The sequence below is a fragment of the Syngnathus floridae genome, chromosome 8, assembly GCF_059516105.1.
Source record: "Syngnathus floridae isolate MCC-2025c chromosome 8, RoL_Sflo_1.0, whole genome shotgun sequence".
NCBI lineage: Eukaryota > Metazoa > Chordata > Actinopteri > Syngnathiformes > Syngnathidae > Syngnathus > Syngnathus floridae.
In genome coordinates, this window is record NC_142420.1 from 6,275,765 (window position 1) to 6,302,343 (window position 26,579).

Consider the following 26,579-nt stretch of genomic DNA (forward strand, 5'->3'; position numbering starts at 1 on the left):
TGTATGTCATCTGTCTGCAGAACCTTTTAGGCTCCATCAGTTGTCAGTTTTAATACAGTATTAAGACTCACATTTTAATTTGTGACATTTGTCCAGTTATAGTCGGAACACTCGCCATTAGTGACCCATTTGAGCAGTAAGTAGCTTTGCCGGTTCAGGGAATCAAACAAAATGCTTTTTAGCCATGCTGCAATTCTTATGACTCTTTAATGATGTGTAATTGGTAGATAAAAAGGAATGAAATATGAGATGAATGTCTTCTTTTCCCACCTTGACACCTTTTATAGAAACTAAGTAAAACTTTGCAGTCAAGCAACATGCACTGAGTCACATCATGGGGTGCTGGCCTCCAATTACGTCATCATTTTCCCCTCCTCTGATTGATTGGTGATGTCTAGCTGAGTTAGATTCACAAAATATATCATGATGTGCACATATGAATACATTTGCTAATAAGCAACCCCCAGAGGGTGTCTTTTGTTTGGATTTTTGAAAATACATTTGGCATTTTAGAGACTTAGCTGAAAGCGTCAAATTGACACAAATGTGTGCTTTCACACTGTGACACGGTATCCCTCAATCAGATAATCGAGGATGAATGTGATGATTTTTTTTTTATTACACCCGGCCTTGCTCTTGTTTACTTTGACTGGGCTTTGACGCCATCAAAAAAGAAGAGGACAGACACGTGCAATCATTTGACGACCGCAAACCCCATGCTTGTGTGCGTGCGTGCATGCTGATGAGCAGAATATGCGAATTCAATTCAGACGGATGACGCATGTCCGCTTCCCTCTCGGCCTTTCACGTACTCCTTTGCCTGCTGCGAATAACCGCAGAAACTGGTGAAATTGTCGCCTCGGAGCCAAGAGTCTCGTGAGGGCTGAAGATAAAATGAGCAGATGATGCATTTTATGAACCGCTCAAATTACCCCAAAACTTGGACGTCAGAAAAACCCTGGCTTGAACAGTCTTGAGTCGTCATTTTATGTGGCCTGCAAAGACAAATTGTGCATCAAATTTGTGTCATTACTAGAATTGCAAATTGTCTTCACTTTCAATAATATCTTTTTTTTTTTAATATTTGACCAGTTTTTACTCGTCTGATTTGAAAACGAGTTATTTGTCAGTTTGTTTTGTAGCTTTTATTGTATATAATATGAGGTGCTCATACATTTATTTGGGTTGACACTCAGAATGGTCCTCCGAAAGAAGCTGTTACTGCAATGCGGCCCGTGAAAAAAATGAGTTTGACACCCCTTCCCTATACATAAATACATACCCATTCCTGTGATAAAATTCCTCCTGTGTCATTATTTGCTTTAAAGATGTTTAAGGATGCCTCCATCTATGTAGGAAGTGCACCTGAGTTAAATCTACATGTGAGTTAGTTTCTCTAACTTCCTCTGAATTCCTCAGGCAATTGTCATTTGGAGTTGTGACGTAGTGTTGCTTTCAGTGGTACTATGTAAATGGATTCACTGTGTTTCGAATGAGACAAGGACACAAGGAGATATTACCCACCCACATCACAAACACATACACACTTGTGTGTGAGTGACACGTCCCTGCAAGTGACACAAACGTCACCTCAGCATTCACGCAGCACTCAGCTCCAGGCAGGAAGTTCGTCAGCGCCCTGTTGCCTTTGCTTATGTCACCTCGGCCTTTTGTACCACTGTCCAATCATGTCCCCGCTATCCACACAGGTGGGGTGTGGAGGGGGCTTGGGGGTGAGGTTGAGAGGAGGAGGGGCGACCACGGCACCTGCAGTCACGACCCCGTGTCTGGGAGTTTGCGTCATATGGAGGCGGCTCTGATAACGCTTGATTGTCACGTCCATTAGTGGAGGGGGGGGGGGGGGGGTCGCTCAATAGGAGGTGAAAATAGCTCCACTCTCTCTCTCTCTTTCTGTCTGACTGGAAAGAAACATTCTGTAGTGCTTGTCACCATGATGTCACACATCCATTTGGTGAAAACTGGCCTATCCTGTTTGACTTTTGTCCGAGAAGCCAGATACATGTATAAAATGTAAGCAAGCACAAAGAGGACATGGAAATTCCACACAAGTGGGGCCTGAGCTGAGATTCAAACCTGAAGCTCAGATCTTTGAGGCAAATGAACAAATGAACCGTCCTGACTTTTGGACAGTTTTCAACTAAAACATAATTAGTCTGCAAATTTTGCAATCTTTACACTGCTGCTCAGAACCCCTGTCACAACTACTTTCAGGGTCTGTAGGAAGACAGAGACAACATATAGTAACATGGATTATGTATTTATTTATTTATTTATTTTAGATTAAGGACACTGATAGACAGCCTGGAGGAGAATACCGACAGATAAAAGTAGAATTGGGCCCATGGTAGACAGTGTGATCATTGTGTGGGTGTGAGTTGTGTTGTTATGCTTCACAAAAAATCCCCTTCAGCAGAGTGCAGCCGTTTGAAAATAACCTTTGAACTCTATATTATTCTCTCAAACACTTTGATCAAATAAAATAAAATAAAATATTTTTCCCCATGACCACTGCTGTATTATATGAATATATATCATAAATAAAAATACATATTTAGTGATTTAATCATTATATATTTTATTGACTTATTTAGTTCATTTTAGCACAAAAAACAAAATTGATACAAGGAGTCCAACCACTGACGTTTGGCTTTCCTGTTACGACAGCTAAAGTTCAGCAGCTGGTGCAGCTTTTTAAATACTTGATGATATTCTAGAGCCACATGACTGCGTAGGAGAAACAAATACGAAAAAAATTCAAGTCTGCCATTTAATTTTCTCATTTTGTTTGCATCCTGAGCCTTGCTCTTTTCTATCTCCTCTGCAAATTTTGCAGGTTATTGACGTCCGCAGCATGTCTCCGCCCCCCATCCTGTTCGTTAGTGACCTTGCACAGCTCCAGCTTATGCAACATTCGCAGAGCTGTGTCATGACCGAGATGTCCACAGCCACTGCTACCCGACACAAACAGGACAGTATTCATACAACCTCCATACTAAATGAACAAGTAAGTCCTTATAAAATGATTTTTCAAATGGTGGCTTGGTTTGGCTTTTTAACTGTGTAACAGGAAAGTCTGATATCAAGTTTGTAATGAGTATGGATATTTAGTGGAACTGCGGTCAGACATAATGCTGTTTGAAAGAGAATAGTTTCAGAATAAGCGCAAACATTTCATCCAGAAAGTTCCCTGGTTAAAAAAAATGCAATTTGTTGATCAGTGTTATTTTTGTAAACTTGGACCCCCCCTCCCCAGCTTCAAAATCCTATGTACGGCCCTGGAGGCAGGACAAAACATAAAAGGAAATAAGACAATAAAAGGACATAAGACAATAAAAGGACATACAAAGTGGCCCCACAGCTCGTGATTGCTTCTTAATCAACATCAGATGTTATCTGGAGTTCTTGCAGAGGCATGAGGACAGAGCATCAAATATATATTAAGAGCAATTGTGGATCCTCAGCGTTTTATGACTGTCACATTAAAGTGTCACCCTCCAAAGGCTTGCAGCGACACGTTTGTAGATTTGAAGAATTGTTATGGTGAGTCAGGATTTTCCATCCTGAGAGCCCCTATCCTCCCCATTACCCCCCCTCCATCTCCTACGTCAATGCATGCAGACAGCTGGGTCACCGGGTTTTCCAGCTCAAAGAGCCGTGAGAGCTGCAGCCAGCTGTTTTTGCTCGCTGACTACAGGCTCGTGATCGCAGTCCGTATGATCATGATCACAGGGTTTGTCTGCGGCGGGTGTTGAGTATAAAATAAAATAACCAAAACATCACTCATAAAGCAGTTATCAGAAATTGATCTTAATCTTGCTCCAGCAAAGGAACCATATTTGGTCGCTTAAGTGAGTGTTTACAATGAAACCCGAAAGACTTGTTGTAAGACAGAAGAACCACTACAATTGTCTTGACCAATAAGTTATATATATTAGAGGTGCAATAATTAATCATCAACTAATTGATTGTCAAATGTATTGGTCTTATTTTTACAGTCAATTAATCTATTATAGACCTTATTAAATTTGAAATTGTTCACATTCAATGCATTTCAGCCTCTCAACAGTAAATACTCTCAAATATCTACAGTCATCTATTTTAGCAGACTGGTTGTGTTTTTCAAATTAAATAATTTGCCAATGTTTACTTTTAAGTTGGAGAACAATAATCAACATTTTTGTTTTTCAGTTTCCCGCCAGCCATAGATAATGAATAGCTCCATAAAGGACAGCAAGGATTAACCAGAATGTAATTTGTACATGTGCATTTTTTGGCCACAATAGTATAGTTGTGGAAAATTATGAAATTTACCAAATATTCACATAGGATTTGGCCTGTCGGCAGCAATGAACTCCAAACTTTGAGGTATTCAGTAGGAAAATTTGGGGAGGAAATAACTCATAAGCTTGGACACAGTGATCTGATGGGAAAAGTTCCAATATGAAAATAAAAAAGAAGAGAAAATAGACTCATATCCCAGGGCACATACTCCTAATTACTTCAACAAATCCCAAAAGAGTCTCTATGACGAGATGTTCTGGCTCAAATCAGTCATGCTCACTGCTGCCAATGCACATCGTCATTTTGTCCTCCGGACGGTTGTGCCAACATGACACACTTAGGGGAGAACAAAACCAATTTCAACATGGACATTCTGCACACGACACGTATGATGTAATGATGACCTTGTGCAGATGAACAAAAAAATTGCAAATCCTCCTCATGAATCACTTTAGTCACATGGACCTAAAACTGGCAACCTATATTGCATTGCAAGTATTACTTCAACGTGTTCATTAATGTGGTAGTAAAAAAGTAAATATTTGCCTCCCAACACTATGTTAGTAATCCTCACTGCAGACACACATACATGCATGCTCACGTAACAACCATGTGGCGTGACGGTTTCTGGTGTCACTTAATCGCAATGTAAGTCGAGTGAGGCACCTGCCATGACCCCGAGTTTCCTCCTCTGAAAGTCATGTGTCACGTGATGCAATTAGAGGCACACACCACTAGCGACATGCGATAACGTATCATAGACGTTTTTCTTCACTTTTTAACATTCATTCTTATCATACAAGTGTGATAAGTTCAATCAATGCAAAAGGGAGCATATATTTAAATAAAACAATAAAAGGCCTAAAATTGAGCCCTGGGGCACACCACATGTTAATTCATGGCTTTTGAGGAACATGCATTCAAACGTAACCCAAAAGTAAACCTCTTAATAGTAAAATGTGAATGACATCTATGTTGACGCTGGTGTCTTTCAAAAATGTTTCCACATAGTCCAAACAACTTCAAATGTGCATTGTGATTTTGAATTGTGAGTCTCAAAGGCCAAAGAAATGCACCAATTTAATCTCTCTTATGGATCTCCAGCCAATGTATAATATATAAATAGCTGCAGATATGTCTTCAATAAGCTGGTCAGTTTGAAGCTGGGATGGTTTGAAGCTTTTGAGAAACATGTCTCCCAAAATGAGCTGGCAGCAGTTGGCCGTGTGTTAAATACGCAGCTGTCTACCAGTGGCTTGAGTTACACGAATGAAAGGTGAAGCGCTCCATCAGGAGTGTAGAAAGACAATCTGCAAAGGAGAGCTAAATCGGAACGCCGTTGCTCGGCTGAGTGGGCAGCAGCCATAATGGAAAGGAATGCCTGTCAAGGAATGCTCATGGAGCTGCTGTGCAATATTAACAGAGGCCCGACGTGCGTCATAGCACTCACAGATGACAGCCCAGTGTGTGTGTGTGTGAGAGAGAGAGATCTGCCATTACTGTGCTACAGTAAGCTGATGTATGCAGTGTCCTAATTACAAGTCTGTGCATGCACTTCATCCCAAAGTGTAGGTTGACTACTTAGTGACAGATGGGAACGTTAAAAGCACCCAAAATGATTGATTTGTTGTTCTGAAGTGAGCACTGTGCTTGACAAAGGCCTGCCCTCTGAACTACAATGATTGTCCAAAAGGAAGAGTCAAGTCAAAAATATTCTTCATATTTATATTTGATAAAAATAAAATGACATAATTAAGAAGACTAAATAATAAATTGTTAAGAATTAATTTGATTAATAATATCACATATTGCTGGTGTCGGCCGGAATCCTTGTATCTGCGAAACCTCAAAAATAGATCTTTAGTTTGACCATTAGCATTGCATCGTGAAAAAGAATAAGACATTTTTGACAATTTAGATTGGTTAATGATTTGTAAAAGTAACACCTACACGTCTGAAATGACCAATAGTATAGATTAGTATCGATGCTAATGTAAAAAGGACATACAAACATACAAATATGTACGGCTTGTGACCTTTTTACTGAGCAGCTCGTAAAAGGAGCACTGCTGCAAACATATTGGCTCGCTCGCATTGACTAACAAGCACATTGCAACACACAGTCAACACTATGCGAACGCCTGAACTACTATAAACGGGCATGTATGCATCCAAAATAAACAGGCAAAGCTTTATCGTACAACAAAACAATGACCTAAGACACACTGCCAACACAACAAATGTCAAAGGTCTTGGAAGGGACAAGACAGTCACCGCACCTGAACTCAATAGGGGTGTCAAACTCTTTTTTTTGGCGGGCCGCATTGTAATCATAGCTTCTTTCGAAGGGCCATTCTGAGTGTCAACCCAAATAAATGTATGAGCACCTCATATTATATACAATAAAAGCTACAAAACAAACTGACAAATAACTCGTTTTCAAATCAGACGAGTAAAATCTGGTCAAATATTTTTAAAAAAAGATATCATTAAAAGTGAAGACAATTTGCAATTCCAGTAATGACACACGAATTTGATGCACAATTTGTCTTCGCGGGCCACATAAAATGATGTGGCTGTCACGTCTCGTCCCCAACTGCTCCACTATGTGTCTGTTGTCTTGGTTTCTGTGTGCTCGCCCCTCCCCTCCTGTGTGATCAGTGTGATTATTCCCACCTGCCTCGCGTTACCTGTCGTGTATATAAGTCCTGTCTGCCCCTCACTCCCTGTCGGATCATTGGTCGTGGTTGTTTGGTGTTGGATTTACATTGTGTGTTCCTGTCATGAGGTCTTGCTGTCGTCATGTCCTGATGTCGTCTGGTTTCACGTCCCGGTCAGTCATTCATGTTATTGTGGTTACGTCGTGTCAGTTTGCCTTTTTTGAGTTCACCAATAAACCCTGGTCCAAGCTGCACTTGGTCGTCCTGCTCCATGTTCCACCCAACCGTGACAGTGGCGGGCCGTATCTGGCCCCCAGGCCTTGAGTTTGACACCAGTGCAATAGAGCATGCATTTGATTTCCTGAAGAGGATAAACTGCAAAGAGGCTGCAGTAAATGCTTGATAAAGCATTTGAATGAATGAAGCAAACTGTTTGGTGAAGTCAAGTCAGGCTCAATGCAGTTTTTCAAGTGGCTCAGCACTCACTAAAAAAGTGGGTGGCTTCAAACAAAAGGTGCTCTGTCCTGAGTTATTCAACACAGTTGTCCATCCCAAGAAAGAAAAGCTGAAATTCAGAACTTTTGTGCGATACTCATCTTTTGATCCAGTTGACTCCAGTATTTAAATAAATAAATAAATAAATAAATAAATAAATAAATAAATAAATAAAAGCTGTTCCAATACTTTTGGATGGGACTGTAAGTTAAGACACGATTGTATGACTGTATTCGTGAGCCTTTCGGTATTTCGCAGACATCAAGGAGCTATTAAAAAAACAATGATGCAACATCAGCTATAAACACAAACTCACACAATCAGAATTGTCAGGAAGTTGGCCATCGAGCCGTGTCAGATAAGTGCGCCGCTAATTGGGCCTACGTGAGGGGGGAAAGGAGACACATGCGTCACGCCGCATAATGGAGCTCTTTGACAGGAAGAGAATGAATGCGGTGCGTGGAGGGCCGTAGCAAAGTCAACAAACAAGCTCAGCGGGACTTTCTGTTCACACAGCTCGGGAAATAGTTTCCATTTAGGGGACATTTTCTAGAAAAGTGACATTTTAATTGCTCACATCCTAATTAAAAAAACTCTGGGTAGTTTCCCTAACACTGGGTAGCTGATTTGGAGCATAATGGATTACTTTTATCCAAGGTTGGGTTAATTAGTTTGACCCAGCAGGTTGAGATTGGAATGCTAAAGAGCTGAATAGGCTTGTCATTTCTGAAAATGAAGTAAATGTAATGTTCTTGATAACTAGTTAACTGATTTTTGGTAGCTTTAACTCATCAATATGAGAAGTTATTACGACTTTAGATTTGAGACCCAAAGTTGGTTTGTGACATGCCTGCTCAAGCATCAAGTGTGAAATAACATAACTCGTGACTACTTTTTTTAAATAGTCGGAAAATCAGAAAGGGAAGTGAGAAATTTCATAATGATGTGGCGTTCTCTTACATTTGAACAAATAAACATCCCGAGGCAGAGGAAAAGCTGTATTGCACATCGTATATCTATAAATAAAACAATTACTAGTCAAAATGACTTTCTACATATCTCATATTACAGTTACAATTTGATATAGATACAGAAACAATTTTAGGTTGGATATCCTTAGTCATCAAGAACTAGATGTCACCTAAATGCACAGAAACTAATCGCTACATAGAGTCAACAGCAAATAAACATTAAAAAAAAAAACTGCAAACTACAACTGCTTGTAGATATCTTAAATAAAACTCCTCAACTCACTTCAACGGAGTCCCTTGGCACTGCGATGACACCTTCACTGGTTATGTAAATGACTCGTGAGATTGCCCCTCATGACTTGTCGACATTCCCGCATCTTCATGCATTCCTAAAGATGTTATATAAATAGGCCAACAGATGAGATCACAGTGGGCAGTGGCGGTGGAATGTGTTTGTCAACACACGCTGTCCGAGTTTGGGTTACCAGGCAGTTTTATAATTTCTCCTAAATGAAAACCAAGCTGTGTGTATTATTCATGCTGGATGCATGGAGCTGATAAATAAATAAATACAATTATATTTATTTAAATAAATACATAAAAAATAAAAATGAATAAATAAATACAATTATATTATTATATTTAAATAAATACATAAAAAATAAAAATAAATAAATAACACTCACTTGACAACAAATGGGACTACACAAAGACACCATATAATGTGTCGAGGCCCTAAGTGCAGGGAAGCTGGTAGAATCAAGTTTCAAAGCAACAACAAAAAACTAGGACAAGACTGGGCATGACTTGGGGATGTGACTACTGACAGAAACAGAGAGACAAGCCACACAAGGAACGATCAGACAAAGGCAGAAAGCAATCAGACAATAAATACAATGCAAGCAAACTGACAAGGTAACAAGGCACAAGCTACACACATAATGAAAATTACAATACATACTAGTGTTACGTGTGAAGTTTCATTATTCTGGTACATGTTCATGATGACTAAGTGATTCTAATGAGGACACAGACACACTTAATAGTGATATTGACCACTCTATTTTTTTCAAAAAAAGGGGTATAAATGGTTGGACAACCCCTGGCTGAATGAACCAGACTGCTGACGAAATACTCTCAATGATGAAATAAATTTCAACCACAGATCATTTAGGAAGTGAACTTTATTCAAATAAATAGCACATAAATAAACAATCTTTCCTTATTCTCATACACACAAGCACAGACGGCCAGTCAAGTAACAAATCAGGAAAACAAACAAACTTGAAATACTTCTTATTATCCAAAAATGTTATCAAAAAGGGTCACGCTGCATCAAGTCGTAGTGTTTCAGTCGCTCGGGACCATTCTTTTTGCACAACAAATACAACTTGAAGCCATTTCAGCAATAGGAAATATGTGCAATCCTGTTTTTTGCTTACATAACAAGGTCAAAGAGGAGCTCAAACATTGCACATTTGTTCAGATAAAAAGGCACACGTGTTAGTAGTGAGTGCAAAACAACCCGCAGCATCAACACTACAATGTTTTTGAAGTTGAAATAAAAACATATTCATGAAAAGTATGTCAGTTTTTATATATATATATATATATATATTTAGATTGATTTACTCGCTTCTACACATTGTTGCTGGGTACAGTATATTGCTAGATTGTGAAAGTACCAGCAGAAGCTATTACGACAAGCAGCTTTAAGATTTGGTGGCTGCCCGAGCTTAACGTCACTTTGGTTGAGTAACATGCTACACGTGGACAACTCAGTAGTGTGTATCACTGATTCTAGTCGGCTCTTTGGTAACAAAAAAAACCTTCGATATAGTCTGTTACATAACAAGTACCTATGCATTTGCCAACCGTCTTCCCGTGAAATTATTGCACTGTTCCCGCAGTTTTCGGGATGGACTGATGTTTCCTTAAGATGGCAGAATTTCTTTCAGAATTTTCTGCTTCCATTCTGAAACATTGAGCAGAATAGCCTACTAAGTTGGTCTTCATTTTAGTATTGCTAAGTTTTCCATCGTTGTAGCTGGAGTGTGTCCGAGGTTTGATTGGGTTCTTCCATCAATGGAGCTTACTTCTGCAAATAACACAGAGGCCTTCCCGAAAACTGCTGAGTTATTTAAGATTCAAAGGAGAACTAAAGGGGTATTCTTGTAGATGACTTTAGTGCACATGGTGTATTGCGGAGGCCGAGGGTCTGACTACTTCCTGGATGCTTGGTAGTTGTGCTTGTCTCATTCATAAAAGACTATTTTCCTTCACTGTAGACCGATGAACGTGCCACAGTCTTTTGAGGTAAAAAAAAAAAAAAAAAAAAGCAGCATTTGCACAGGTTAAACATCTTGAAAAAAAAAAATCACAGCTTCCTCCAACATATTAGCCGTTCTGTGTTAAGTGAAATGTGTCTCTGTAGAGGAAAAAAAGGCGAACTAAGTGGGAGCGGATCATAAGGAAGTGAAATGTTTTGGCCCTCGCTCCAGTCATGTGTTGGATGGTGTCTTCCTGTTTTCGTACAGCACGGAAAAAGTCTGTTATTGCTTCTCGTGTAACCTTGTGCACAGTTTGGTTATTGCTCTTATAGCTTATATGATAGCAAAAGCTTAGCTTGCTTCATTGCGCTATTGTTTCTCTACTTGACCATCACGCAGTTGCTCAGTTGCGTCTGACCCGTCAGAACCAGGTCCTGCATGTCAGGTTCAGCTCCGGATGGCGGGGCCATGGCCCAGGCGGTGGGATATTGCACAGCGCTCGGCTGTTGCTGCAGGCCAGTGTGGTGGTGGTGGTGGTGCGGGCTGATGTGTAGACGGGCTTCTAGGAGGTAAGCAGCGGAGGCCACGGGAGACAAAGAAGTGGTCTCCAGGCCATGCTGCCAGAGGCCACGAGGCAGGCCCAGCGGCTGAGGAGGGGGCAGTGGCTTGCTCTGAAGGTGGGATGGCGCCTCGAATAAAGAAGATGAAGCGAATACTGAAGATGGCGGAGGTGAGGGTGACTGGTGCTGGGACAGAAACAGCAAAGGATTCTGGGTGGGTCCTGATGGAGTGTTCTGGACCTGAGCTTTGTGGGACTGGTGCTGGATTTGGAGCATCCTGTGAGAAATATAATACAAAGGGCAGTTTGAGTCTTTGACCTGATAACACTGTTTTGACCAAGAACGGGAAGGTCTGGAAAACGTAAAACGTTTTTTTCTATGTCTCACCGTTGTTGGTGCAGCACCTCCTCGAGCATGCTGCGGTGCTCAGATAGGGTGGGGCCCAGGGACCCTCGGCTGCCCCGGTTGGAGGACGGAGGTGACGCCACCGGCCTCGTCAGACCCTTGATCTTGTTCAATCCCAGGAGCCCTTTGGTGCGAGTGTTTTTCCTCAGCTGCTGCCGGAAAGCTTTGAGGCCTGCAGAGAGGCATGGGAATGTGTTACACAATACCGTCTTGTGATTCGACAAGGTTCAGGCACGAGAAAAATCAGGTTCGGTCAGGGGAAAGGGAAAAAAATGACTCCGTTTGAATGTTCTCTTATGGTACCTTGTGTCAGGGAGGTGTCAGAGGCCCTGCGACCCTCCTGGAAACTGGCTGCAGGAAGGCTGCCCTGGATTTGGGGCAGGAGGTGTGAGGAGAGGGCCAGGGGGGCGCCAGCAGGCAGGAGGCCGCCCTCTTTAGCACCGCAGGAAGGAGGTGTTGACACGTTGCCACCCATGGGAGCCTGCAGAGGGGCGGTAGGACTGGAGGACGACTTCAGGCAACTGTCAGAAGATGCGCCGTCCGAGGGACTGACAACAATACCTGTTAGAAAGATGGCATAGAAAGAAATTAATATCAAAAGTGTAAACTCGTTTTGCATTTCAGCAACCTTGAGAGAATTGCTTACACGGAGGGTTGCACTGGTGAAAGCGTGCGGACACCTCGGCCAGAGTGTGCCGGCGTGAGGTGGTGGTGGGGGGCAGCAGCGGACCAACGCTCTGCGCCGCCTCCTCTTCCTCCAGGTCGCGGGGCCGCACCTCCTCGCTGATGCTCGTCTCCAGCAGGCTGTTAGGGGAAATGGAGCGGTTCCACAGCAGCCTGTTGAAGCTTGCCTCCACCGGGAAGACAATGCGCTGGAGAAGATAAGATCAATTTAGATACACTTTTAGTGTTCAAAATGTTGATCACAATCCGGATCCTCTTATTGTTGATATTTACCTGGAACAATCCACCTTGATCGCACTCCATCTCCGAGTAGATTGGAGGAACACTTTTGGTTGGAATGGAGAATGCTGCTGTTCTCAAGTTCTCTGCCTTCAGGATGACTTGCTGCAAATCGGAGAACCTCCATCAGCGACACCGATGAAATCCCAACGTTTCTCGTAGGAGTGGGAAGAAAACTCACCTCTGCTCCGGTGGTGTCGGAGATGCTCCTCTGCCTTTGGTTCCAGCTTCCGCACTGACGGCTCAGCTGCTGGTTGCGATGCTCTTTGACCCTCTCCAGTAGAAGGTAGTAAATGGCTGAGAAGTGATTGTAGCTACTGCTCTGTAAAGACTTGAGATGAAACAGTCAAGTTAGCTTCTTCCTCTCTGCAATTTATTCTTAGTTCTTCTACTTATTTGATATATTTTGTTGTGTATTGCGCTGGGTAGTTTGAAATCGCTCACCTCGATGGTCCTCTGGCGGTCGATCCCAAGGGTGTTCATGATCCCCAGCACAGGTTCACTATAGTCCCCAAGGTTGGAGTTGTAATCCGTCAGAGAGTGGCTCAAGGTCTGGTGGGCTGCCGTGGGGTCCGCCAGCATCCAGCGATGCTGCTTGATCTGGGCCACGCTGATCCTCTTTGCTGGGTCCACCACCAGCATCTTGCGAATGAGGTTTTCACAGTCTGGAGAAATTGTTTGGGAATTAAAACCAGGACTGATTGCATTGTGGTGGTAATTCAAAGCTACCTTGGGACATGAAGAAGGGGATTCTGAAGCGTCCCTCAGTGACCCTTTGCCTGAGCGCAGGAAGGCTGGGACCGTCGAAGGGAAGGGAGCCACAAACCAGCACGTAGAGCACCACACCGAGGCTCTGCCAGGAAGAAATACACAATCATCAAGATTAGAACAAAAGGTATTTGAGGTCTAGTTTCTATTTTCCAAATTAAGAACTTACCCAAATGTCCAATTGAGGTCCTTCATACTCTTTGCCTTCAAAAACTTCAGGTGCTGCGTACGGGGGGCTGCCACACCATGTCGACAGGGGCTCCCCTGCATTGTAGAAGTTACCGAATCCAAAGTCTACCAACACACACAAAAAAATAGATGATTTAATTAGAATTGCTGCACTCTGGATCCTAATAATGATAAATATATAATTTTAAAATAGTAATTCAAATGTCTTCATTTATTTATCAACTCGATTTATTTCTGTATCCAAGTACAAAACGTACATTTTAGTCAGTAAATCAACCAATCAGGAGTTGACTTGTTTTATCTCAGAGGCTTAATTCTTCAAACTTATCAAAGACATCTTAGACAATTCTATCTTTGTACAAACAGTTAAGAGAACAATACTATTTTTTTGTTCTTAAGGCCACTGAACCCAGCTTGTTTGTGGACCGGATTACATCACTCGCCTGTGCCTGGAACTCCATGTTCTCTACATGTGCTGACGTAACTGCGGTCAGCGAACGCAGCGTTATCACACTTAGGGTGCAGCAATTACGAGGCTCTCTTCACGAGATGCTTAGCATGAAACGATTCGAAATAACGTGAAGGAAACAAGAGGTCATAGAAGACGTACCGGCCAGTTTGATGTTCATGTTAGCGTCGAGCAGCAGATTCTCAGTTTTGAGGTCACGGTGGACGATGTGGTGCCGGTGACAGTAGTCGACTGCCGTGAGAATCTGCCAAAATTTCTTCCGTGCTTCTGTTTCGTTCATGCGGCCGTTTGTGGTCAGGTGATCTGGAAAGAAGAGAAGGATGATTTTTAAGTAAAGGTCGCTTGTTATTGAAATTCCCAGATGATTAAATTCCCCCCAATATGCCAATCCGAACATCGTGTACTATGCGCATCATTTGTTTTTGTTCATTAGTCAAAAAGGCACATTTTAGGGAACAAATGTTCTCCTGCCTTCCACATTTACATTTTTTTGTGCTTAGATGACTTTGAAAATGAGTCATTGATGACTCCAATGAATCGCTTTGATACTAAACTGAATCACTATGATACTAATCGGAACTTTTAACTGTCCTTCGAATGATGTCGAAAAGGTCACAAAAAACACAGCATTTTTGCCCCATGTTGTGCTATTAAAAAATATAAATAGAACATAATATGTTGTTTTTTTCAACTATACAGAAATTTGAGTTACCGTGGCAACTGCTCAGAGATAAAAAATATTCAAGAATAACTCACCAAACATTTCGCCGTTCTTCGCATACTCTGTCACGATATACAGCATATCTTTGGTCTCCATGACCTAAAGAAAAACAGGAATGGTGTAAAAAAAACCACCATTAATAAACTCAAGTGGGAAATTGAAATAGTCGATAAGTTCCTTAGGCATTCTTTGGAGTGAACTAAAGAAGAGGCGTTTGATTTCTACGAAACGCTCCATGCGGTTTCAAACAGCCTCTCACATGGCCCGACAATGTGGTCATCACCAGCCAGCTGACAAGCCAGACTGGAAAGACGCCCTTCCGGATCTTTCCAGTTCTTTAATAGAATGCCATTATTTATCCAGAGAGCTCTCTGGGGAGTGCCACATCAGCTGAGGGTGAACGTTGCACAACAAATGGCATTTTCAATAAATAACAAAATGCAACGGAAAACTTGGACATGCTAGACTTTGAATTCCGGATTCTTCCTCTGAGTCTTTATCAGTGAGATAGCGCAGCACTTGTGGAGGTGGAGTTGACGTCATTGCACTGGGGCACGTCAAGGGTCCTCGGAGAAGACGTGTGTGGTGGTGTAAGGTCAAAGGCTACCGACATGGTGCGCTTGTATCAGAACTGACTGGAACTCGATTAGGAATCCTGATTCATCACCCACGTTCTGAATAAAGCTATGAAACCAGCTTTTCCCTCTTGATCGAACCAATTAGGTGTGAAACCAATGCGAGTTACAGCTGCACAATTTATGTAACTGTTAGAATTCCCTTCTACAATAAGCACGTCTGTCTGTTAGCAGGATTCGGATTAATAAAATCCCTTATAGTTGAAACGCAAAATCTAATTTTTATGATCAAAAACTGTGAAATGTGAAAAGGGTCACAAAAGGCTAAATAAAAATATCACAGTAAGAAAAAAAAACAGGATTTAATTAAACATGTAATTTAGAAAATGTTTACCTTGTCTCTTTCATATGTATGAGACACATTTATTAAAGAACAATTCCAGAGTTTCTATATTTTTTTTAATTTAACCCTTTAGGCCCTTAATATCAACAACAAAGAGACAATTTAGGATTGCTGAGCTGCTTACAACTGGGACCTTTAATTAATAATCCTCCAAATTAAGTAGCAAAAAAACCCAGCAAAAGGCAATAAGGAAAACAAAGAAAGTTTGTTTACATGCTGGTGTGTTGCATTTCCCAAGCACCTGTCACGCAAAGCCAGCTTAGAGGATTCTCTCCACTTTAATTCTTCAATTCAATTAGTGAGGGAAAGCCTTCACGTGATGCTCAGACACATTGCACTTGGTTGAAGAGAACTCTAATTGGACTTAACACTAAGCGCCGTCAATCAATGTGACCCTCCCAATCGTACGAGCATTTTAATTACAACTACAAAAAAGAAACTATTTGAGGCATGCATCGTTGCCACTAGTTCCACATTGCTCGCACTTGAAACATGAAGCCACTTCCTGCTCTTCTGAGACTTTCTCGGAAGGTAGAACATAAATATTGTACAACACGGCACCCACCTACCAACACACATATAATGTAAAGGTAAACTCACCTGATAGAGTTTTATGATGTGAGGATGGTTGAGCAACTTCATAATTTGCACTTCTCTGTAGATTTTCTCCAAATTAGACGGGTTCAGTCGGGTCTTGTCAATAATCTTTATGGCCACCTAAGAAAATTATTCACAATTCAATTAGGATTTTGGATTTCACAAACGAAGCATGCAAATTCATGTATGAGAAGAATACATCCACCAACCTGGGTTTTGGTGACTTTATGCCTTGCCAGTTTCACCACAGCAAAGTTGCCTTTGCCCAGCGTGCGGATGATCTCGTAGAAGCCCACCTGCAGGGGCCTGCCCTGAGGCCCTGGGCTGGGCTGGAGCCCCCGGCTGTTGTCTGACATGATCACCATGGTGCACCAATGCTGGCAGGGTATGGGATGAGGCTAGCGGGCTAAAATACGAGAGTTCAGTGTTACTTGGATGTTAACAGATGAAATGAGGACAAGATGTATAGAAAATTGTTGAATGAATGGAGTGGATTTACAGTACACTATGGGGCAAGATAACATAAAAGTTGTTTCTATTCAACACAAACACCCACATCAATACAACATGCATACACAACACATTTTTGAACTAAACTTAAAAGAATGGCTGTACTACATTTTTTGCAAAAGGCGACTGAGTTTAGTCTTTGAACTAAACTTAAAAGAATGCATGTATTACATTCCTTTGCAAAAGGCTACTGAATTCTTCTCCACCTTTCAGTCTTTGAACTCAACTTAAAAGAATGGATGTATTATTTTTTTTTGCAAAAGGCTACTATTAGTTCTTCTCTTTGCAGTCCAGTTAAAATGATAAACGTACAAGTAGTAGTAGTAGTAGACAACACAAAGTATGATTTTATTTATAATTGATTTAGTGATTTATAAAAGGCTCAGCATTCATGGGTGTTTTCTAGAAAAGCGCACAGTGTGTGGCCAATGAGGCGCACATGTTCCTCTCTGCACTAAATCTGCATCATTTTAATCAAATTGAAGCCCTACAATGTTTTTAGTATTTATATGTATTTTTATTATTTTGGGGTTTCCCGCTTGTATTCTAACAATGCAGTATTCTAACAAGTGATACTACATGTATATGTTAGTCCATATGTTTGTTAGTTATTTGTTGCCCAAGACGGAACAGCATATAATATTATATTGTATTTAAAATTAATAGAAATGGATTAACCTCTAAACCCGCGAGCGTGACTCCGTCACATTAAAATGATTGTATGTGAAAATATAAAATATCCTAAATGTTAGGCTTACCTTACAAAGTGTACATAAATCTCCTCCTGGGGTTCTTCTCAAATAGAAGAAAGCCAGCAAAAATTGATCGCAGCGTCGCTGGAAAAATAAACCGGGAGCAATTTCTACTCCTCGCCCGTTTGAGGTGATTTGGTGCGCTCTATTGTGCGCCTGTGCACCGGTGCTATCCGCCGGAATGTGGCTGAGTGATTCTCTCGGTACTCGCACAGGGAGGGAACTCCTCCTCTTCGTACGCAGCCACCGCCTCTTCCTCTCCCCCGCCCCCTCCGCCATGACAAATTGATACCCACCTCATTAACGTCACACTCACGTCAGAGATTCGAGCCGAGTGCACGGCAAGGCCGGGCACGAGCGCTCGGATCTGGTTGCCGGGTAACAACGCGGCTCGGGCTCCCGGTGACGTCAGCGCTGATGGAAACGTTGCTGGGAGAAGAGCGTGGTGACGTCAGTGGTAGAGATGTGTCACCACGTGATGTTTGAGGGAGGAAGGATGAAAGAGAGAGAGAGCAGAGAAAGAGAGAGAGAGAGCGGAAGGGAGGGAATGAGAGAGCTAAAGAGTGTGAGAGGTGACTATCAGCAGTTCACTTTACTTTCGCTTTTACCACATACTATTCAATAATATCTAAACATATAGTTGTTGCTGCTACAATGTCTGAACCACGAGTAGACACATTTTTTAATTCCTGTAATATTTTTTTCTTCCCCACCCTAAATCCAATCATTCGCTCAGCTTGCAAATGTCCATAGCCCAAACTCGGAAAAATTGTGAGCCGTGATTGTTTTTTAGTCCTGCCTAACTTATTTTTCAAAAAATTAAATTTGTCACTCATCTGGGGAGGGGGAATTTTGGATTTCCCTGCCAAACCTGTTACTCCCGACCCAGAATAGGTGCAAGAAAATAGATTCGGAAATCACTATGACATCATTTTAAATAGAAAAATATGTAGCCTACCAGCATAATTGCGGTAAACAGGAATGCAGTGAATTAGTGGAACAATTGTGTGACAACTTTGAAGTGAGGACCATTTCCTCATTCCAGAGATGTGCGTGCCACCTTCTGCCTCATATCTGTGTCATCAAGTATCATCACTATAGATGGAATGCTGCAAAGTGATGACTGACACTAACAGTCCACATTCTTGCTCCAAATACGGGCAGAAAAAGAAGGCACCGTATTGGCTGAGTATGGTTCGTTTTTATCAACACCGATTAAAAGCTTGGAATCACGCGGCCCAAATGAGTCACGTGTCTTCAATCAAAAGTCGCTCCGACTTTTCTGCAAGGGTTTGCATGGCAGGATGCAGCATGCGTCATGCTTTTAGCCAGCGGTGTCGCTTCCTTTATTATTTACTGGCACTCACGTGAATCAGTTGACAATGAAACAAGCACAAAGGGAGGCATTGTAAGTAAAGATCTGTTAATCTGCTGGTCTTGTACAATCACGTCTGCAGACGTACTTAGCAATGTCCCGTAAGGGGAACCATCAAGGTTAAGATCATGCGTGTTGGAAAAACAAGGTGGATCCCCAGGTGGCAGCAAATTGGCGCACTTTTGACAACATGAGCCTTAGGCATTAAATAAGGCTGAAAAAAAATTCCCATTGAAAAAAAAAACGAATAGATATATCATATGTGAGTTAGTCACTGAAAAGCAATAAATCATCTGCGGTCACCACGTCTCAGAGCACCAAAACACCTGCCGGAGATTATTATAGGATGACGCAAGCAATCCATTAGCATTATCAAAACACAAAGATGGCGTTCATCCCACATAAAAGCTTTCACAAACGCTTGCAGTTGGATTTTATCCTTCATCGATTAATATCAGACAGTTCCATCAGTCAGTTTGGCCTGATAGTCAATCTTCTCACTGCAGTTAAATCACAAAGTGAAAAGCATCTCTGTTTGGATAATGTTTTGGTGTCATTGTGGCACCAAATCACAAGGGGCTCGATTCTTCATCGCTAATTTGTGCTACCGCCACCACTGGCTTCACGTGCCCTCGTGAGCTTGTGCGTCATAACAAAATCATCACGTTGAGGCCCTTGAGCACTTTCCCATGTGCTTTGTGTACTTTTAGGATTTCCAAGACTTGTATTTTGTTTCGTAAACATCCAGAAGTCGATGTAGTGTCTCTTGGTATTGACAAAGCTTCGCGTGATGGTTTTGTTTATTCATGAAAAGTGATCCAGTCGCTTCCAGGGCAAGGATGAATCGGCACAATGTACGTCACTATAAGCCAACCACACCATCTACTGCAATAATTTGTATTCTTTACCGCTTTGTCTTTGTAAGTTCCCAACCTGGAGCCCATCTAAAAAATATATATTTTTGGTTATTCTCAAAAGGCCAGCAAAATATTGGAGAAACAATTTGTTTCTAACATGGCAGAAAATGTCAGAGTCAGCATAATGGTTGTGTTTTGCTCTTTTTTTTTTTTTTTTTTGTCTTACTCACAGTACTAACACCCCAGCGTCGCCATATAAGTCATAATTAAAAGGAAGCAAACAAATGGAGTAATTAACTTTATTAGAAACAACTCTCAGTATGATGCACTGCTTCTATCGGAGCTCATAAATAAGCATTTAGTAAAAGCACTTTTTTTTATAGCGCTCATCTATTTGACAAAACAACACTGCCATATTTGGCTTTCCATTTTCGATGGTTACTGATTCTGACTGTTCCACTTAGTGGCATTTAGTGGCATAAAATCAAATTGCAAAAACGGTACAATCTGTTCTATCCTCCTGACACGTGACGCTCGGACTTATCTACATCTATGATCACATTCTAGCTGTGTATTGAAAGACCAAATTTCAGCAAAAGAATGCAATCCGTTGTATTATCGGCACAAAGTGTGCTGATACAATAATCCTGTGGCGTCAGTTACTTATCTTGTGATGTAAATACCTGCCTGCGAACCACGTCTGCACACAAGGCAAGACGGAGCCAATGTGAATGCGTGTGTGCACAAAGGCGCCTCCAGACACCAAAGGCACGTGCGTCATAACATGGATCAGTCTATTATCCTCGGATTGGTGGGAAAGGAGAGTGGGGGGGCAGTGGAAGCCTTGTGGGATACCCTGAAGGTTATGGTGAAACGTTAAGATGAAACATAAGAATGGCGGCAGACAACTACTTTCGTCTGTATTGTATTGTGATATATTGAAAGGATATAGTTTCTGTTTCGCATCTTTCACATTATGATGGGAATTATAATAGGGATCATATTATACTGAAAATGACTTCTTGCAAAATCAAACTCATAGGTAATGTTGGCTTTGACATAGTCCTGCACACAAACCCACACACAATCTAAACCAACAGGGGATTTATGAAATTGAGCTGCTTATATTGAAAGTGATTTAATATAAAAAAGATTGGCTCGTGTCTAAAACAAATCAAGCAATGTCCTCAAAGTCAGACAGGTCAAAAATGTCTACAGCCAACAATGGAAAACCACAATGTTGTTAGGATGATTGATTCAAATGGGAAACTTGTGTGGGACTCTCAGGGCAGATGCTGTTATGTATGATACACTGCAGTTCTGGATGTAATGTGGCAACCATGCCAGAGGGCCTTTGACCTTTTTCAACCCAACTGACTCAGTTTCAAATCAGGGGGGGGGTAGTGTGATGGCGTAACCCAATAGACGGAGGCTTCAAATCAGGGTCAATGTTATTCCTCCTCATATTTTATTGAGAACTGCTGACCCAAAAGATCCAGGGCTCATGTCCATTTTAGGGATATTCAAAAGTGGTGTCAGAAGTGGGATTACCAGGTGTGAGATTAACCAACTGGAAGGATTCTAGATTTATATGACTTTTGTGGAATATAAATTAAGCAGCAAAATTCATCCATTTTTACCCATCTCAGGGGGTGGCCATTTTGTCCCTTGCTGGCGACGGAAAATGACATTCCAGTTTCCATATCTCAGGTCACAACCTCAGTTTGAGAAACCTGGTGAGCTGCATTGAGATGTACATAGAGGTCATCTATCGTTCCTTATTCCAAATATATATCACGAGATAGCCCTGAAAGTCCAGATGGAAGGAAAGTTTGATCCTTCCAGGTGTTGAACCTTCTGCTCTTGATCTTGCCACTCAGCGTCCATATGGTCTGTCAGCCGGTCCCTCTAAAGCCGGATAAAGCGCTAAGCGGCGGACAAGGGAAGAAGAAGTGCATGCGTTGATGTTGATTTTGGACGAAGCAAACGTTTTGATTTGTTGGAGAATTCCTTGTGGTTTTGGAATCACCTTCCAAAGAGACTTTGTGTACCCTCCAAATGTTGTACCTATTTCCTTAGTTCTTGCTGAATTCTCTTGGCACATGTCTTCACAGAGGAGGGCTCAGAGCAACGTGCTTTTGATTTGGCAACAACGGAGAGACCAGAGAGCCGTCTGCCAGAGGAAAGAACAGCTAAGCAAGGATTAGAATGTCTAATCTGGGCAAAGGAGCGTGTCCAAAAACCTGACATGACACTTGGGACATCTGTGTAGGCCGCCTGCTACGGCCATGTGAGCGCAGAAAAAAGGGGAGGAGCCTGTGGGGATCGTCTTCTATACACCAGGGCCTAAAAAGGAAAGCAAGACACTGTGGGTCAAGAGGTTGATCTCCATGTGTTGTGGGATGAGAGGTAATCACAACACTCGTAAGATATAAAAAGTACAACGATAAAACGGCTGTCATTGTTTTTGCAGATAGTCAAAATATTCACCATCACCTGCAATAAATCAACACAAGCTGATGCGTTGACAAAGCGTTCATTCGTGCTTGATGTATCTTCGGCACGAAACCACTTGTGAAATCGCTCCAAGAGAATGTGCAAATAAGCAAACACACCCTCGGAGACATACAGACGGTGAGTCCAGCACATACTGTTCTCCTCCTTTCTCATATGTCAGTGCTTTGAAAAATCCTGGAACAATACATCCTAAGATTTGTTCAGTCCCCCCGCCCCCCCAACTTTGAAGTGCTGATTCAAGGTGCAGTTTTGCACAATTTGTTCCTGGCCTGCTGCTTAACCTTTAATTTGCTTCTATTTCAAAACTATTTTTCCAATAGCATGGATTCAGGTCCAACCAACTATGACCATCGTAAAACTTTTATTCGATAATATTTTGGGAAAGATTTTATCATCATTGCCAAAATGATCTATCCATCCATTCGTCCAGCCGTCTGTCCAGTTCTGAATTTTTCATCTGCCTGCTTTTTATCACTTCATGTGTATCATTCCTCAAAGGGTGCAACTCGAGGTATAAAATAATTTCCTAATTTCCAGGCATGAGTTTGGAACACTGAACACTTTGTTCTGACCTCTTGTACAAAGGCTTTATTTTTTTTAAGTCATCAAAGTGGTCAAAAAATAGAATATTGCTAGTTTTGTTGCAATAGTTGTTAAAGAACCAAGGACAAGCGGCATCAGAATACCTCCTTTGTTCTTCCCTCCAACTAGGCAAACTTGGACCAGCCACCTGTAAACATTAACCTGGGAAACAAAGACCCTTCTTGTTTCCGTCGCCATTCATCCTCCCTGCCACCCATAATTGCTAAACATTATTTCTGCAGATAAATATGACTCATAGATAGCAAAATAATAAACTCTTCGAACGATTTCTACACATAAACTAGTAAACCTAGTTACTGGACTCTCATATAACTTTACCAAAATGACCAATTTGACAAGTGACATTCTATTCTACGCTCAAAGTTGCAATGTACTTTTTGTGCAGGAACATTCAGCTCTCCTTCTGTACAGTTGGACTTTATTAAGAAAGTACACAACAGGGCTGTTTTTTTTTCAGTGAAGTCTTTGACCTACCGCAAGGCATATTTTTATTCAAAACTAGGCCTCCAACTTTTAAAATGTTCCAGCTGTAGCACCACAATAACGTCAGAGATGTCAGCGTGATAGCACCTCTCTCTGCCCCCCCTCCCCCTCTCGCTCTTCCTAGCTGTATCCATGCACCCATGCTATGAGTCAAATATCATTATCCCAGCGTGATATACTTTTTTTTGCACCATTAAAATTAGCAACCCTAATTATGCTAATATGAAAAGGTAGGCGTGGAAATATTGTTCTTTCCTGAGTGACAATATAATAGGTTGGTGAATGCCATATTTTTCAAATTGAATGCTTCCCCCCCTGATATTATTTCAATTTGCGTTTTCAATCTTCATTTCATCACACATCAAACAGCATAGCAGGAACAAAATCTTCCTCCTTCACTGTCATGGTCATAAGTGGTAATGAGACAACTTGGTCCAAAGGAGCAATGATGTCAGCAGCTTGCGTCAAAGTCCCTGAGGGCACGTTTTACAATCCCCTGAGACCGACTGAGCTTTCCATTGAGATCACACTCTGCACTAATCAAATCTGCACCACTAGCTCACTTGTTGGGTCTCAGTGCACACACACACGTACACACACACACATCATTTGTACTAGCTTTAAATAAGTCTGCTGGCTTGTGATTCACCTTCATGCTTGATTGCAAAATGGAACACGCACGAAATGTAACAGCACGTTCGCTTTCACAATGGATATCCATTGGACAGAACATTTCCCAATGATGCTGGAAATGATTATTCAGAGAAGTTCTAAGCAAACAGAATGTCCGCCTAAAAAGTTGCAACATTTCTGGGAAAATAGCTTTCGTTTTTATTGATTGCTTTGACCTGTTTGAAGGAATTGGGAACCGCTCAATCTTCATCATCACCATTTTAGCAGAGCAGAAAACACCTCATGTTAATGTGTTAACACATTCTCATTGGATTGACACAGTTTTCACACCCTTTTGCAAAACAGTTAACACAGACGTCATTCAACAAGTCCAAACTGCTTTGTTTTAGCTGTGGTTACAAAACAGAAATCATATACTCTGAGCTCTTAGAAACTCCCTGATCAGTATGCAATCACTAAAAGCGCCTGTTATGATTCAATTTGCAGTCTTCAGACATGTGTTGTTCTTTGCATGGACCGAGGAGGTCAGAGGTGGAGGTATAGCTGGAAGCGTTCAGAAGAAGAGACAGCAGAGTATCATTTGTGACTAGCTCTTATACGCTTATGGTATTGGCCTTCTATAAATGTTTTTTTCTTTACTGTAAAAGACTGTATTTTTTCATTTTTCTAATTTCTCACACAGTATTGGATTTTATTTTTATTTCCTTGTATTCTCCGTGTGAATATTTCATTTGTCAGCCACAGTCTGATAAAAAAACTATAATCAATAACATTTACATATCTGAATCTGGATGCATTTTTTTTGCAAGAGGGCAAATTTGACTAGAAACTGCACGACTGATGTATTTTGTATTTTATTACCCTTAGTGTAATGATTAATTGGAGGTCCTCATACACTTGTGTCAAAGTTGAGTTGTTTGAAGGCAAAATTTGCTTTTGTTCCATTTTTAAAATGTGTCATTTTGACCACTGTTGCATGACCTCTGTTTCAAAAAATGCAAATTTTGACTGAACGGCTGCGTCACAACAATCAATAAAAACTGCAGTAAGTAACGCAGTCTTCCAGACTGCCTTGCTTCAAGTCACACAGACAGTGTGCTGTTGTTTCCAACAAGTTCACATCAGGCTGGTCTACATCGAGTACATGGGCGCCGCTGCTCAAGCGAGTTTATGTTGAAGGCAGCCTGAGTTAACCCATTAACCGGGAGCAGCCGTGAATACACAAACACCACGTTTGTGCGGCATTTACGTCAGACGGCAGCTGCGGTTCTTCCCACCCTGGCCCCATGAGAGTCAGCCAGACAGGAATCAGGACAGGGAAAGAAACACATGTAGTAGGATGCACATATAAACAAAACACACAAATGGGATTAAAAGGGTGGCCTTTTCCGCTCAGGTGACAGGGCTAAGATTCATACAAAGCTGTTGCAATCCACAACATGACATCTGCAATAATCCTCCTTGGCACTGAGAGTCCGAGCACAGCTGAGCGATGATAACAGGTGTCACGTCATGTTTAAGGCCGGATTATCCTGCATGTGTCTCGCGAACGTGTGCGACAAGGTGTGAAATGTCTATGCGCTAGACTCATATTATTGTTCTAATTGAGGAATGTGAGGACTGGCGTCTACTGTTTGGGATTTCAGCATAGCCCTTGCTGGAATTCGAGAGCCCCGAGTGGATTAAACCTGCAAAAAACAACAAATGAAAGCATATTGGCAAGATTTAATGTTTATTTTTGCATGGTCTGATCGGCCGGTCTGGTGGTGGGTGAATTCGGGACATGTGTTTATTGCGTTTGGTGTTTGCGCAAAAGAAAACTTGTTTACTGACTTGGTCAATGTCTGAAAGCAAAGCGTCTTAATGCTTTGACGGAATAAATACTGACTCACAATTGGAGCTCTGTTTTGGCGGGGTGCCCTTTCCCATTTTATGAGGTTGATTGGGGATGGATTAGTATCTCAAGCTACTTTGCTGCGAAAAAAAATGTGGAGACATTTAGCGGGAGTAATTATCACAGCTTTAGCTTTGTGCTTTAGAATATTTAATTCGTTCATAAATATTTTATATTTTTTTGAACTTGAAAAAGTGAAGGGGGAAATGAATAAGCAACTGATTTATTATCATGACCCTATATGAGGACAAGTGGTAGAGTAAATGGATGGATGGATGGATGGATGGATGGATGGATGGATGGATGGATGGATGGATGGATGGATGGATGGATGGATGGATGGATGGATGGATGGATGGATGGATGGATGGATGGATGGATGGTAGCCACCTTCTTCGTCTTAGGTTGGAACAGTCCACATCAAAATAGAACCACAGGAAATTGAAAAAGCATACGGTATAAAGGTAAAGCCACGTAAGCTAACGTTAGCATTTGTTTCTTTTTTACTCATTTCCATCCATTTGTTTTGTTGTGTATGTTGATATTAATAATTTATCAAAAAGGGGATGAGGACGAACAAAAAAGACGACTCCAAAATCTCGGGGGA

At 41.5% G+C, this 26,579-nt stretch overlaps 1 protein-coding gene and 2 long non-coding RNA genes across 4 annotated transcripts; 1 reads left to right on the top strand and 2 right to left on the bottom strand.

Annotated features, from left to right (window-relative positions):
• The first annotated feature begins 2,939 nt into the window (after positions 1-2,939).
• LOC148394223 (uncharacterized) lies at positions 2,940-25,167 on the top strand. 2 transcript variants are annotated; one of them, XR_015859817.1, is made up of 4 exons: positions 2,940-3,025; positions 21,957-22,251; positions 22,316-22,476; positions 23,071-25,167. It is a non-coding gene; the product is annotated as an uncharacterized LOC148394223 (long non-coding RNA). The 2 variants fall into 2 exon arrangements; XR_015859816.1 differs by having other exon boundaries at positions 22,316-25,167.
• On the bottom strand, positions 10,030-17,865 carry sik1 (salt-inducible kinase 1). The gene is made up of 14 exons (XM_088382847.1): positions 17,617-17,865; positions 16,558-16,754; positions 16,352-16,468; positions 14,809-14,872; positions 14,194-14,355; positions 13,564-13,688; positions 13,356-13,479; positions 13,071-13,291; positions 12,808-12,957; positions 12,621-12,731; positions 12,310-12,535; positions 11,967-12,224; positions 11,646-11,835; positions 10,030-11,535 (listed from the first exon to the last, which is right to left on the bottom strand). The coding sequence occupies exons 2-14, from the start codon at positions 16,711-16,713 to the stop codon at positions 11,079-11,081; spliced, it is 2,361 nt and encodes a 786-aa protein (XP_088238973.1). The 5' UTR covers positions 16,714-16,754; positions 17,617-17,865; the 3' UTR covers positions 10,030-11,078.
• LOC148394225 (uncharacterized) lies at positions 20,128-22,505 on the bottom strand. Its single transcript, XR_015859815.1, has 2 exons — positions 22,339-22,505; positions 20,128-22,188 (listed from the first exon to the last, which is right to left on the bottom strand). It is a non-coding gene; the product is annotated as an uncharacterized LOC148394225 (long non-coding RNA).
• Positions 25,168-26,579: the final 1,412 nt, after the last annotated feature.